This window comes from Paroedura picta, chromosome 9 (assembly GCF_049243985.1).
Source record: "Paroedura picta isolate Pp20150507F chromosome 9, Ppicta_v3.0, whole genome shotgun sequence".
Classification (NCBI taxonomy): domain Eukaryota; kingdom Metazoa; phylum Chordata; class Lepidosauria; order Squamata; family Gekkonidae; genus Paroedura; species Paroedura picta.
This window is the reverse complement of record NC_135377.1, coordinates 15,022,401-15,036,748: the sequence shown is the minus strand read 5'-3', so window position 1 is coordinate 15,036,748 and position 14,348 is coordinate 15,022,401. Positions and strand designations below refer to the sequence as shown.

Below are 14,348 nucleotides of genomic sequence, written 5' to 3'. Positions count from 1 at the left end.
TTAATTAATTTAAGAGATTCTTGGATAAATAGGAAGAGCAATAGGACATGACATAGAGAAAATTCCACTGAAATTCAGTGTATGAATTGGGGAAAACCTGGTCATCTTTAATTATCTACAGAACAGAAGTAGGATAGCAACAGAAGTAGGAAAGGCATTCACAGGAGAAAACTCAGTCCCCCACCCCCCAGACACTTGGATCTTCTGCCTTCTGCTCACCTGCCTATTTCCTCTGCCTCATTCCTATTTTCTGCTTGCTTTCCCACCAAGTCTTTTCTTCCTTTATCTGCCTGTTTGTCCACCTGGTAATTTCTTTCCATCTCCCTCAATAGATTCACCCTTCTCGTCCTCACTGGTATGGCAAAGGGACAGTCTAAGAAGCACTTAGTAGAAGAGGTAAACCATAACTGGCTGTAACTTTCCTTCATCCCCTGCTTGGCAGCAGCATTCCTCACCATGTTTTCATGCTGTACCTTACATTGTGGTAGCAACCCAATCTCCTTCTTTGCTTCTGTGACTTCTAATGATGAACTATTACCAGGGGGATTGGTGCTTCCCAGGTTTTTTTAACATTTGGGGCAAATCTGGGATTTCTTCCTGGTTGCAGAATTTTGTAATTTAGTCCAGTATGGCCACACTGTGGTGACTTTTTGATCCACATGAAGGGCTGCATACATGACTATTATATATGCAATAATCATGTTAAAAATAGTTTCCAATTTCTGTTAAGATAGTTGTTTCATGAATGGCACAGACAATAATGCATGCTGCTAAAGAAAATGCACTTCATTTAAATGAGCCACTTATGTATGAATCTAATTTTCTCCATTGTTTTTTTTTTCCTTTGGTACTTAACTATGGGATATCAGAGGCAAAAAAGCAATTTGAAAACTTTCATATTTCTCTGAAACTTTACATTAGCATTGTGATCCATACAAAATTCAGAACTTAAAACAACAACAACAACAAAAAACAGAACAACTGGAAATTCTTCAAGCATTGAAAAACAGGCTAACTGTGGGTACCACAATTGTGGGAGATGTATGGATTGGAAAATTTCAGAATAATCTCTGTATTTACCCATGTGACAGCATCTCAATTAATCACTCTTAGTGTTCCACAAGTGGGGATGCATCTGTCCATGGTATCTTCATATTTATTTCCTTCACTCTATGTTTCCCTCCCCAAGGTTGAACTCAAAGAAATGATAACTTTATATGCTTAGCTTGTTATTTCTGTATCGTCCTTGAATCTGTCATTATGTTGTGTATTAATTTACTGCTCACCGTCTGCCTATATGTGAGGACTGCTAAATTCCCATCTCATTGTGTCTGAGGAAGTGTGCATGTACACAATAGTTTTCACTTTGAATAAAACTTGGTTGGTCCTAAAGGTGCTACTGGACTCACGCTTTGTTCCATGTTCTTATGAGAACCAGTTTGATGTAGTGGTGAAAAACAGTGGTGTCTAATCTAGAGAACCAAGTTTGATTCCCCACTCTACTGCATGTACCAGCTGTGTGACCTTGGGCTAATCAGAGTTCCACTAGAGCTGTTCTTGCAAAACAGTTCTGTCAAAGCTCTTTCAGTTCCACCTACCTCACAGGATGTCTGTTATGTGGAGAGGAATGGAAGGCCATTGTAAGCTGTTTTGAGACTCCTTTGGCTAGTGAAAAGCAGGGTATAAAACCCAACTCTTCTTCATCTTATGGTTAGGATCAAGATAATCTTTGCCAATGGAACATCTATATTGTCTATGTAGCACTCTGCATTTATTCACATGGCTTCCTTTGAAAATTAAAAGGCTGTCCTTGAAAATAAGCAAACTGTTCAGGGACACCACAGGAGGCTGATGGTTAGCTTCATGCTGCTGCCAATAAATCAGGCTGCAAAGTAGTGATCCATGTTACTGCATTTTAACCTCTCCAATCTTTGGAAATGAATGTCTCTGTCCATCATTTCCAGGATAATGTATCCTGCAAAACTAAAACACAAGATCTATAAGAAGAGCGGGTGTGGAAAGTTAAATTTAGTGTGCTAAAACTTATTTAAAAAAATAATGTGTTAACTAGGAAGACTATGTAGAAATACCTTGAGAATAATATAAGGCTCACTTTGTGAGTTGTAACAGGAGGAGTTGATCAGCAATAAGTAGTGTGATTGTCCCTGTTGTCCATTAAAAAATTGAAGTGTCGTCAACTGTTCGCTAACTCAACTGAAGAGGTACAAATATACTTTTTATGGTTTCCACGGTAAGCCTTAGTGGTCATTCCCATTTTTGCTCCCGATGTTCCTGATTTTGTTCTTTTTGCATGATTAAAATGAAGCTTTGTCATTTGACGTGATATGTTTTGGCATTATACAGTTGGAGAATCACTGCTCGAAAAGCTTTGCTCGAAAAGCAAACTTCTGTCTAGCATCAGGACAAAACTCACTGATAAAGGTACTTCTACTTTGGAGAGCGAATTGCCTCACCCTACTCCCAGGTTTGTACCCAAACCATACAAACAAACTTAAGAACCATGCTTGGTGCAGCCAGCATAGTGTAGTGGTTAACAGCAGTGGCCTCTAATCTGGAGAACCAGGTTTGATTCCCCACTTCTCCACATGGACCGTTTACGCACTGGAGGTTTCATGCTGGGCTGCAGGCTGGAGTTTTAGTCATGGCAGGTTGCCCCACTTCTTCCTGCACCCACATGGGGGAGCATTAGGCCCGGTGCATCTCATCCGCCCCCGATTTGTGTTCTTGCGTGGAAGCTGAGGCAGTAAAGTACCCAGTGCATAAAGGGTCATGCAGGCACATCTTGGGCTAGCCACAGTTCAGAGCTCTCTCAGTCCCCCCTACTTCACAGGTGTCTGTTCTGGGGAGAGAAATGGAAGGTCATTGTAAGCTACTTTGAGACTCCTGTAGGTTGTGAAAAGTAGGGTATAAAAACCAACTCTCCTTTTCAAGTCAGGACTTGAAGACATCACAGCAAACTATGGTTATTGCAATACATGTATGTCAGTTTGCCAACCTACAGGTAGCACCTGGAGATCTCTTGCTTCTCCAATTGATCTCCTGATGACCAAGATGAGTTCCGCTGAAGACAATGGCCACTTTGGAGGGTAGACTCTGGTATTATTCCATGATGAGAACTCTACCCTCTACCCAAGCCTTGCCTTCTCCAGGCTCTATTCTCAAACTCTCCAGGTATTTCCCAGCCCAGATCCTGCAACCATGCAGGAAGGGAGGGAAGTGAGTGCCTTTGTCTGCAGCCCATTCCACAGCCCCACAACTTAGTGATTGGGCCAACATTTTTTTTAAATGTCAACCAAAGCCTACCAAGATAGCTAATGTGGTTTGAACTGGGCCAGAATAAGGCTAGTCCTTTATATCCTTAGAAACCATTCCCTTTTATATTTATGTATGCGGTTTATGCACTGCTGAAGCAGTAGTATGAAATATCTCTATGCAAACACAGCCTTGGGCTTTCGTCTTGCTTCTAGATAGAGAAGTTTATAGGTTTAGTCCCACGCAATGCTTCCAAGGGCTTCTGACAGTGGATCAAGACCTTTTACATTCAAATCTGAACTCTCTTCTCTTCCCCTCCTCCATATTAAATATCTTAAGACCACAGCTGCAGTGATAAATATTTCTTTAATCTATTGTGCAGGAGTCGGTTTTCTTTTCTTTTTTATGCCTGATTCAGAACTGTAACACATTGATTCTATTTTCTTATTAAGAAAGTTGCCCTTAATTATAATTATCTCTCTAAAAAAGAAAAGTACAACAGCTGCATCTATTCTGGGAATGGCTCCCCAGACAATGTAATTAAGTTAGATTGGTCGGGAGCTGCCTGTCTAGATTTGAAAGATGCTAAACATAAGTAGTATCTTAATTTCATATGTTTATAATGGAATTGGATCAGCTACTGTTGAGCACAGCAATAAGTAAGCAATCTACGCTACAACTCCTGTAAACCACATTCTAAAACCTACTGACATATGCTTACTGATTACACAAAGTGAAAGGTATGCCTTGCAGAATTAAGGCTGTTCGGTATGTTTGCATCACACACACACATGGGCATACCATGTGGGGGGAAAGTTCGGGGCCATTGCAAGGCTCTTATGCATGAAACCTGAGGAATATGATTACATTATTCTACTAGTGGCAAAATGCTTAGAAGACTAATTTGACACAAGAACCTTGTTTCAACACTTCTGTCCATGACTTTGCCTTCAGACCAGAATTGGCTCACTGGTAAGTTTTCAACCAAGGTAAGGTTGAATGATGGTGCCAGTTGTTTGTACTGGCATCTTCATGTAGGAGTGCAACAACTGTATCTATTCTGGGAATGCAATTTTCACGCTTTCAGTGGTCCTTTCTCAACTGCCCTGACTGCAATAATTGTGTTAGATATGTTTCTGCTGCACATTGAGGCAACATACAAACATAAGGTTGATCAGATCCCCCCTGGCAACTGGCAAAGGATTGGGAGAGTTACCAGGAGGCCCAGGATGATGTCTATGCCAATTTGGTGTAGTGGTTAGGAGTGTGGACTTCTAATGCCGGGTTCGATTCTGCACTCCCTCACATGCAGCCAGCTGGGTGACCTTGGGCTCGCCACGGCACTGATAAAACTGTTCTGACCGGGCAGTGATATCAGGGCTCCCTCAGCCTCACCCACCTCACAGGGTGTCTATTGTGGGGAGAGGAATGGGAAGGCGACTGTAAGCCGCTTTGAGCTTCCTTCGGATAGAGAAAAGCAGCATATACGAATCAACTCTTCTTCTTCTTCTTCTATATCACTTCCAACGTGATCCAGAAATGACCTCCTCACACAGTGACTTGATGAAACACTGGTATTTCAGCAAAACTCTATGGCAAATTTGCCTTTTACCACAGTTTTTGCCACATACCAGAACATCACTGATGTAATGATGTCACTTCAGGGTCACTTTGGAAGTGACATAGATATGTAGCTGCAACATTGGCCTCCTCTTTTTCTGAGTAAGTCCCCTATGTCAGCCAGCTGATTGGCATTGGGGAAGTAGGACCTGGCAGCAAGGGACCCCTGCCTCCATGGAAACCCTACACAACTTCTCAGATGAATAGTACAAAAAATTAATCATGCAGAACCAATGAAGGCTAAGATTTAAAGGAATATTACCTTACAGTCTTGATTTAAATCATGGCCATAGATATGGGGCTTTACTAATGTACACTAGCACACACCAGCATCATGCTTGTCACTCTGAAGCATTTTGTTGTTATATTTCAAGGTTTTTTTTTTTTTTTAATTGCCTTGGATGTCACTTTCTTTGGGACTCCAAGCACAGAAATTTTGTCTGGAACCTATTATCCACAATCAACCTGCACACAAATTGTGGATATTATCTATTCATTCAAATTAATCTCTCAAAAAAGAAAAAAAATACTCAAATATCAGTATTCTGTGACAAATCAAAAAGCTCACTAGAAAACATCCTATTCATGTGGTGACATAAAAGGAACTGAGGGAAGGGGTGACCAACCTTTGGAGTTTATGATATATTCAGCAGGAAAACTTGCCTATGCATCAGCTCTGAATTGGGCAGGCCATCATAGATTTTGGAGATTTTAAAGCTAGAAAACTACATGTCCATGGCCAACCTGTATGAGTGCAGCCCCAATGTGAGGCAGAACAAATGCCTTACATGTCATTTACTTTTACGTTAAAGGTGGATCTCGATCCTTCTCTCTGGTTTCTGGACTAAGCCAACAGCGATACCATGCTGTAACAGGGTGGTACAACCAGGATACTTCATAAAAGAAGAAAACTGAAAAGTAGGGCAGCTCAGTCACAAAGGGAAAGAAAAATGGAGGGAAAATCACCTCTGAGGAAGGGAAGTGGAATGGGAACATCAAATCATCCTACAAAAGACCTGAAATGGCATATTTCAGATAATAAAACTGCCACAGATAATAAAACTATCAAGGGCATGTCTCTATATTGCATGGATGGCATAAAATCTATCTTTTTGTTTGGATAGAGGGTAGGAGACCATATGCATACTTTGTGTATATTTTTTGATTTTACTGTTGTTTTTGACTAAAAAGGCCATGGATAGAACTAAGCCGGGACCTGGGGAGTTATAGATGGATCCTGGCATAATTTTAAATTTCCTTGGCCTTGTCCACTGGTAACTCACCATTAGGATCACAAAAAAATATTGGTTGTTTACAACCATATCTTAAGTCTAATTAACTAAACCTATTAATTCCAAATGTACTTGAGTTCAGGGAGTCTTATAAATAATTCATCATGATTACTGGGGCTGAAGTGAGCTTCACCACCACAACCACCAAACAGTTCTGCAATCCTGGTTGATGGCTGTGACTGAAAACAGGGGGGAAGGATGTTTTGATTATGGTATTTGTGGATGTGGATTTTAAGAAAAGTAAAGTTTCTACCAGCACAGTCCTAAAGTTACACCCTTCTAAGTGTGAATAGGGTTGGGAGAGTTAAACTGTGTCTAGACAAGAAACTCATCAAGAAAACAGAGAATGGGTACATACATTCTTTCCCACTTTTAGCTCAGTACTCAAATATTTATTTGAATTATTTGAAGGGGTTGCATATTTTTAAGTGGACGCGGATGGTAATACATAACTCTCTTTTAAGACAGAAGCAGCAGCAGCAGCGAAATGAGATTTAAGACAGACTCAAGAGCATTACTGCCTGGACAGAACTCTATAACCTTTCTTATACTTTTAATAGAATTTTAGAAGATAAGTTCCAGCAGTCTCCTACAGTAAGATAACGTATGAGGATCCCTGGGTTTAGTCTTTGATATAGAGAATTCCGTGAAGATATAATCAACGAAGCTATTAGGAGCCGAACCTCAATACTATTCTAAAGGGATAAAAAGTATTAACATAATAAATCTAATTAACAAATCTCTGCTAATTAAGTTTCGTAGATCTATTTTTCCCAAGCATATGGAGAGGTGCTTTTGCATAACCAAGTACATCAATCTAATTCCACAATATGAATGACAGGCTCAGAAACCAGAGCTCTTTCAATCTGCTCTTTGAAATTAGCAATTATTAAATTAGCATTTTAATGTTGCACTTTATTTTATAGTTTGCACTTAGGTAATGACAGTATTTATATCTTTCTATGTTTTCTCTGGCCTGTCATTTAAACACAAAGGTTTTTTTTTTCTTTTCTTTTTTCTTTTGTATTCAAACAAAACAAATATGAAGTGTGTACATACACATATGAAGTGTGTGTGTACACATTCACTTCATATATACACATAAACATTTATTTCCAATTTTATTTATTTTATTTATTTATTTATATTTATATACTGCCCTCCCCCAAAGGCTCAGGTGATAACTACTTACAGATAACTACACAGAATTGCTGCATAGAAATCTAAATACCTAGTAATTTAACATGAACAATGTTAGTTGTATTACCTTAATAATAAATTTTGGGGTTAACATAATGACTCTGTTAATAGAACAATCACTGAGAAATCTGCAGCTATCACTACAGATAATTAACTCGTTTTAATTTTTTTTAATGTATATGCTTTCTTTCTTCCAAATGCTGGAAAGTGTCTTACAACAAATATGCTAATAGGCACTAAAATTGACCTTAAAAGGCAGCTTACAGTGGATGAGTGATAGGGTAGTGAGTGTCCTGCTTTGTGCAGGGGGCTGGACGACCCAGGAAGTCCCTTCCAACTCTATGATTTTATGATTCCATGATTCTAAGGCTCAAATACACTATACACAATAATAGCATCAAGCACCTTCCTCATGAGCACTGTCAGAAAACCTCAACCATCACTGAAATGCTTTCTCAAAAGGGTGTCCTGCTTCTGGCTGTGATAGCACTGCTATGAACCCAGTAGGCAAGGCATTCCAAAAGGTTGGAGCTGCAACCAAGAACACCCATATTTGGGCTGAAGAAGAACAAACATCCCTGAGAAAAGGGATTAAACAGGAAGTTATTGAGCTGAGCACAACTGGCATGCAAATTCCTATGAAGAGATACAGTCCTACACACATGTGAGTTCCAAGTCAGGCACGGCTTTAAAGATAAGAACAGACATCTTTGTTCAAACCAGGTGACAAGTAGCAGACATCATGGTGCAGCCAGCTGGGTGAGGAGAGGAAAGGAAAGGGGTTTGTAAGTTGCTCTGGGACTCCTTTGGGTAGTGAAAAGTGGGCCAATAAAAACCAGCTTCTCTCAAACTTGTTCCAAAACAGCTATCATGTGTTCACAAGCACCGTCTCGCTCAGTGAACAGAAAGCCATATGTAATACTATTTGAAGGTTGGGGTCACCTCTCAAGACAGCCCCACTTAGTAATATGTTACAATAGTCCACTGTGGTGTCTTATAATAATGCCTCCTGTTTAATTCCAAAACTCCTTTGTTCAGTCAACTGCAACTTCATGGAATGCAACACACTAGCAGCATAAAACACACTCCAAACATGCTGCTTGCCTCATCCTCTCCTTCATCCTTCATATACAATCCTTTGAAAGGAGCATACATACACCACATTTTCCTCTCTCATAATCCATAACATAGTCCTTCGTCCAAACAGGCAGTTGTCTTGTTCTTCCGCTTCTCTCGGCTGTTCTAGCAGATAGTCCCTCCTGAAGTAATACCGATGCCTCTCGTAATCCTGCATTTAAATTATCTTCCTCAGATTCACCCTCATTTGGGACTACTAGCAAGAAGGGCTCGTGCAATTCATGCCTCATATCCTCTTTACTCGCATGCACAGGTACAAAATGAGAAGCATTCCATACATGACCATCTGACAAACTATATGGCCCTTTCTTCTCCATTACTTTAAGAGGTGAGGTAAATTTATGCTCCACTGTCTGTAAAACCACAGTTCTTCTCACCCTAACAAATGAACCGTATTAAAATTTAACATCCTTAGCACCTCTATGACTGTTTACGCACTGGGAACTTCACTGCCCCAGCTCCTGTGCAGGAGCACAAATTGGGGGCGAATGAGATGCACAGGGCCAAATGCTCCCCCGTGTGGGTGCAGGAAGAGGTGGGGCAACCTGCCATGACTAAAACTCCACCCTGCAGCCCAGGATGAAACCTCCAGTGCATAAACAGTCTATGTTTATCTACATCAGCCTTCTACTTCTCCCACTCCTGACCCAATCTTTCTCTCAAATCAGGTTCTAACAACACATCCAACCTTTCATGTACACATCTCCCTCCCATGCAGTCATCCCATTAGTGCCTTCTGTGTTAGGTATGCCTTCTTGCTCTGTAAACTTGCAGAAATTCAGCCATAAAAGCAACCTATGCCTTTCCTTATAACTTAGCTCTTTGCAAACTATCTTTCATGGTCCTATTAAAAGGGTTCAATCTCGCCATTTGCTTGCGGATGGTTTACTGATGACTTTCTATGTACAATATGCATTCCTGTGTACGATACTGCTAAGCTACTGCCTCATCTTTTTTGGGTATGTATCAGTTACGCCCCGAATAAATCTTTGTTGGTCTTAAAGGTGCTACTTGACTCTGATTTTATTGATCTACTTCAGACCAACACGGCTACCCATTTGAATCTACCCTTCTGATTGCATAGTTCTTGGAGCAGTTTTCCAAGACGTGATTGTTAATGAGTTTCTTATAATTAAACAAATGCAATTTACTGTGTTTAATTTTTAGTATACTAATTGGCTTAGCTCCACTGAAAAACCGCAAATCTAACTAATAGCCATAACTCACCATGTAGCACAAGGCCCTAGAGATATCGCTTATACAGAAAAAAAATATAGCTCGTGTAGCTATCCTATAAAAATATTAGTATGTTGCTGTTATGACTATATTAAACCATCATCAAATATACCGGCCTGAGAGAATACAACATGATTGAGGAGGAAGCACAGAACCCCACGGACACATGAAGCTGTCTTATAATGAATCAGACCAATGGTCCCTCATGATCCAGTATTGTCTACTCTGACTGGCAGCAGCTTGCCAAAGTCTTTCACATCTCCTATAACCAATTCTTTTAACTGGAGACGCCTTCTGCTTGCAAAGCAGGTATTACAGCACTGAGCCACTGCCCATCTCCAGCCCTGCCTCTTTCCTTAGCATTCTTTGTGTTCAGAAAGGGAAACCAATGCCAGCCAAAGAGGTAGATGGAAATGAAAGAACACTGGACAACCATGTTTCCAAAAAAAGAAAACAAAATGGAGCACCAGCCTTGACTATCCTCTCACATGGAAGATGGTGATCTCAAGTGAATTTGAGAACCTAGATGAATTAATTATGGTTCTAAATAACAGACTGCCATGATGCAGTGGTGATAAAGGAATTCTAATTGAGCATTCAGTTATTGGAAATTGGCTTTAGTTCCATAGTGGAGACCAGAAATGCTGCTTGTTATGTATAACCTTTTACCTGCAATGGAACATAGTAAAAATGATTTATCGAAGATAGAAGTACCTCCCAGGTATGCTAAGAAATTATGTTTTGATTCTGGTAAGATTCTAGGTCACTATGATTTTACATCCTTAACAGAACAATGCTGGTACAAGCAGGTGTCCGGAGTGAAGGATTTTTTACAGAACATGTTTTGTTTATTATAAGCTTGAAGTGATAAGTGTTGACCCAATGAACCCATGCCTCATCAGGGGCTCCAGGGCTGGCCTGGAGATTTGGGAAGGGGGATAGTCCTGAGGATGACACTGAAGGAATGACATTATTGCATTGGTCCAGGCAGCTGAGCCATTCCTATGAGGCAGACATGAGGTAGATGTATAAAACCCTATGTTACCCTCCATTCAGTTTGGTGCAGTGGAGTGCAGACTTCTAATTTGGCATGCCAGGTTTGATTCTGCGGTCCCCCACATGCAGCCAGCTGGGTGACCTTGGGCTCGCCACGACACTGATAAAACTGTTCTGACTGAGCAGTGATATCAGCGCTCTTTCAGCCTCACCCACCCCACAGGGTGTCTGTTGTAGGGAGAGGAATGGGAAGGCGACTGCAAGCCGCTTTGAGCCTCCTTCGGGCAGGGAAAAGCGGCATATAAGAACCAACTCTTCTTCTTCTTCGCACAGGTTTTTGATGAACAAAAGTTAGTCTGTGACTTTTGATTTTTGTTGCAGTTAAAATTAAAAACAAATCATAAAAAGGCTTTCCAGTTGGGTGTGTATGTGGATAACTCAGGTTAGTAAGGACCCTTGGCCCAGGGTCAACAAACATACCATAAGTATTTGAAGCATTAGCACTGACAGATGGCAAGAAAGGAAAACAGAGTATATGCAAATTTGAGCCATTTCAGATTAGGATTTTTTTTGTACAAATCCTACACATTGGGAATCTTTGAAATATCCCTATATGCAGTTTTAACGCCTTATCATAATATCCTTATAACATACACTTACATAAAAACAATCAGGACTTTCATTACTGTGACTGCAGTTTGAAGATAGAACCCACTAAAATATTTCAGTAGTAACATTTATTTTATGATGTGGAATGATTCCAACAGGGGCAGGAATGGTAAAATTGCAGATTTATTTAGATAATCAAAAATATTATTTATGGGAAAAATGCAATCAATAACGTTTAAAATGTAGACTATTCTGAAAAACAAAACAAAACACAGAGACAGATCCATCAGGGACAGTCAATATAGAAAAGCAGGTTTCTGCAGAAATATTCCTATCCAGATGAGGAACTGTGCCCCACCAGATGTTACACATTCAGATCTTGTCTTTAATTCTGCTTCTAGAGTGCTTAGTATCGGGTGTTCTGTACGAATTTAAGATAGCAATATTGAGTTGTTTGGGAGGTGGATTGGGGAAACTGACTAGGGACTGAACCCCCCATCTTGTTTCTTCATCCTTGCCCAATGGCTGGATTTTTTTTTTTTAAGCACTCTCTATGTGTGATCTGTTGGGTCAGGATGAACACGTACTGCCTTAGTCAATCTAATTAATTCTTCCTGATGGTTTCTTACTGATGGAAGTAATTCTCAGTTAATTACGTTTTCTAAGTCTGTTGTTTTTCCTATCATATGAAGAGGGGTTTTTTGCATAATGGAGTACAACAAACTGCTGGGCAGAATTCATTATCACCCCAGGCCATGATCCCGAATGCCTGCGCCCACCACATGCTCATTCCAGACTACCAGCATTTGCATGGAATATTATTTGATGAAAGTGAGATTCTTGTGATAAAGGATCCTGGAGAAGAGATATTCTCTTCACAAGCCAACTATAGCCAGTGTAGCTCTCCTTTTCCAAATAGAAGAGTATTAGATTTTTTCATTAGTTTTTGCCTCAAAGGGTTATCTCTGAGCTGCTTCTTCTGACTATGTGTTTTTGAAGCAAGTTAAAATAACCTGAGAGGGCTCTCCAGTTTATTCTCAAAATGGGATTGGTGGACGAGAGTGCCATCAAGTCACAGAAAGACACAAATAGAGGTGGTCTGCCATTGACTGTCTCTCTGTGGCAACCCCAGACTTCCTTTGCGGTCTCCCATCCAACTACTATCAGAGACATTCCTGCTTAGCTTCCAAGATCTGACCAGATCATCATAGAATGGGCTGCCCAGGTCAGGGCTGAAGTAGGATTGGTGGCAATAAATTGCCCTTATATTTCACCTAATCTGGCATTTATAGCAAAGTTAAAAGTTCCCACTTGCAAGAATTGTAAGGGAAGATAAAGGAATGTTGATAAGATTAACAGCACTTCCGGAGCAGCAACTTCACAGAACCTTGTAAACAAAGGGACTCACCATATTGTGGGTGGTTCTGAACCTTCGATTTCCAAGTAATCATATTTCTCTTCCATTTGAAAATCCGTAAATATGAGTGAAATAGTGTCTCCGGGCTCGGCCACAATGGTCCACGTGCAGTCTGCATTATTGTGGTATTCATTAGGAAAGTTAGGACTAGAGATGATGCCATTGGATCCCCTCATGGTCCCTCCACATGCGTCCTCCGCTGTAAAAAGGAAAAAAAATAAGGAAGGAACAATAAATAAAAACAGACAATTAACTGAGTATAACTGTTAAAGAAATAATGGTGCTTCCTGTTCATGCTAAAATCATTTTTAAAACCCTGTATGAATGTCTCAGACATGTCTCCAAAAGATTAACAGAGTTCCAGGCCACCAGGTAGCTACAATTTGCAAAACAGGTTGATAAAAAAACAGGTTAATTACTCAAAAAAATAAAACAATGGGTTTGTAATCTGTCCCTCCCAGCATGCTGGCTCGGGGTGGCTTGCATTATTTTAAAATCACTTACATAGTTATACAATAGATTTTGTCTATAAATTAACCTTAAAATAAGATATTAAAACTGAAAACACTAAAACCATTATAACTGAATATACCAACTCATTCACCAATATACATTACTGCAGTTGATTTCTGGTTTCAGGGGGATAGAGGGAGCCCATCAGTGTTTCATTTCAGTTGTCATGGTATTCATTGGCCTCAACCAATGCTTGGTGGAAGAGTTCCATCTTGCAGGCCCCTTGAAACTGAGCCAACTCTTGGGGGGGGGGGCAGCTCTTCTGGGAGCTCATTCCAACATCTGGGCCATGACTGAAAATGCCCTTGCACTGATTGAGGCCAACTTTTGGGGATTGGATGATTGTAATGTCCTTTGGAGTCACCCAAGAAGTCCCTTAGATATGCAGGAATGTAATCTGGAGTTGACCATCACAAGGATCACTGTGGCTAAGTGTTCTGGGGCAGGTAGGGAGCAAGTAGCTTTGCCTAGTGAAGATAAAGTGCCAGTTGAGCTACCTTAGTGACCGGCATTTCCACTGACAAGGGGACATCAAAGACCATGCTCAGATTCCTAGAGGATTGTGCAGCAGTATGCTTCACATTGTCTAGGTAGGGCAATCACATTTCTTTGCCCAATATTTTCTTACCCTATAGCTCCTGTTTTATGTTATTTTTTTACATTGTTATGAAGTTATAACATCACTGCATACAGAAAAAAGGAGATTCCATCAATGACGAAGTACATGAGGACACATTTAGTATGCTTCATAATTACTGAATTTGTGTATTCAGTTTGATGCTCACCAGGAGGCATTGGGAAGCTATGAAATCGCAGCAACCTGTAAGTCACTTTGAGACTCCTTCGGGTAGAGAAAAGCGGCATATAAGAACCAAGTCTTCTTCTTCTTCAATCATGCTACTCCCCATGATACAGCCAGCCGGTATTTTTACAGCATTACAATAAACCACCACATATGCAAATAAATAAATACACCAATAAACAAGATCCAAATTCAAGAAAAAAGCTCTCCCAAATAAGTGTTGTTTTGCAGGTGTGGTGCTGCAAATGTGGGG

The 14,348-nt window shown here is 40.3% G+C and overlaps 1 protein-coding gene across 8 annotated transcripts in view; it reads right to left on the bottom strand.

Annotated features, from left to right (window-relative positions):
• The window catches only part of CSMD3 (CUB and Sushi multiple domains 3), a 675,220-nt gene that overhangs the window by 411,399 nt on the left and 249,473 nt on the right, over positions 1-14,348 (bottom strand). For all 8 annotated transcript variants that reach the window (XM_077351631.1, XM_077351632.1, XM_077351635.1 and 5 more), the window contains exon 5: positions 12,772-12,979. In XM_077351631.1, the coding sequence (XP_077207746.1) occupies positions 12,772-12,979 (208 nt within the window). The remainder of the gene's footprint in view (positions 1-12,771; positions 12,980-14,348) is intronic.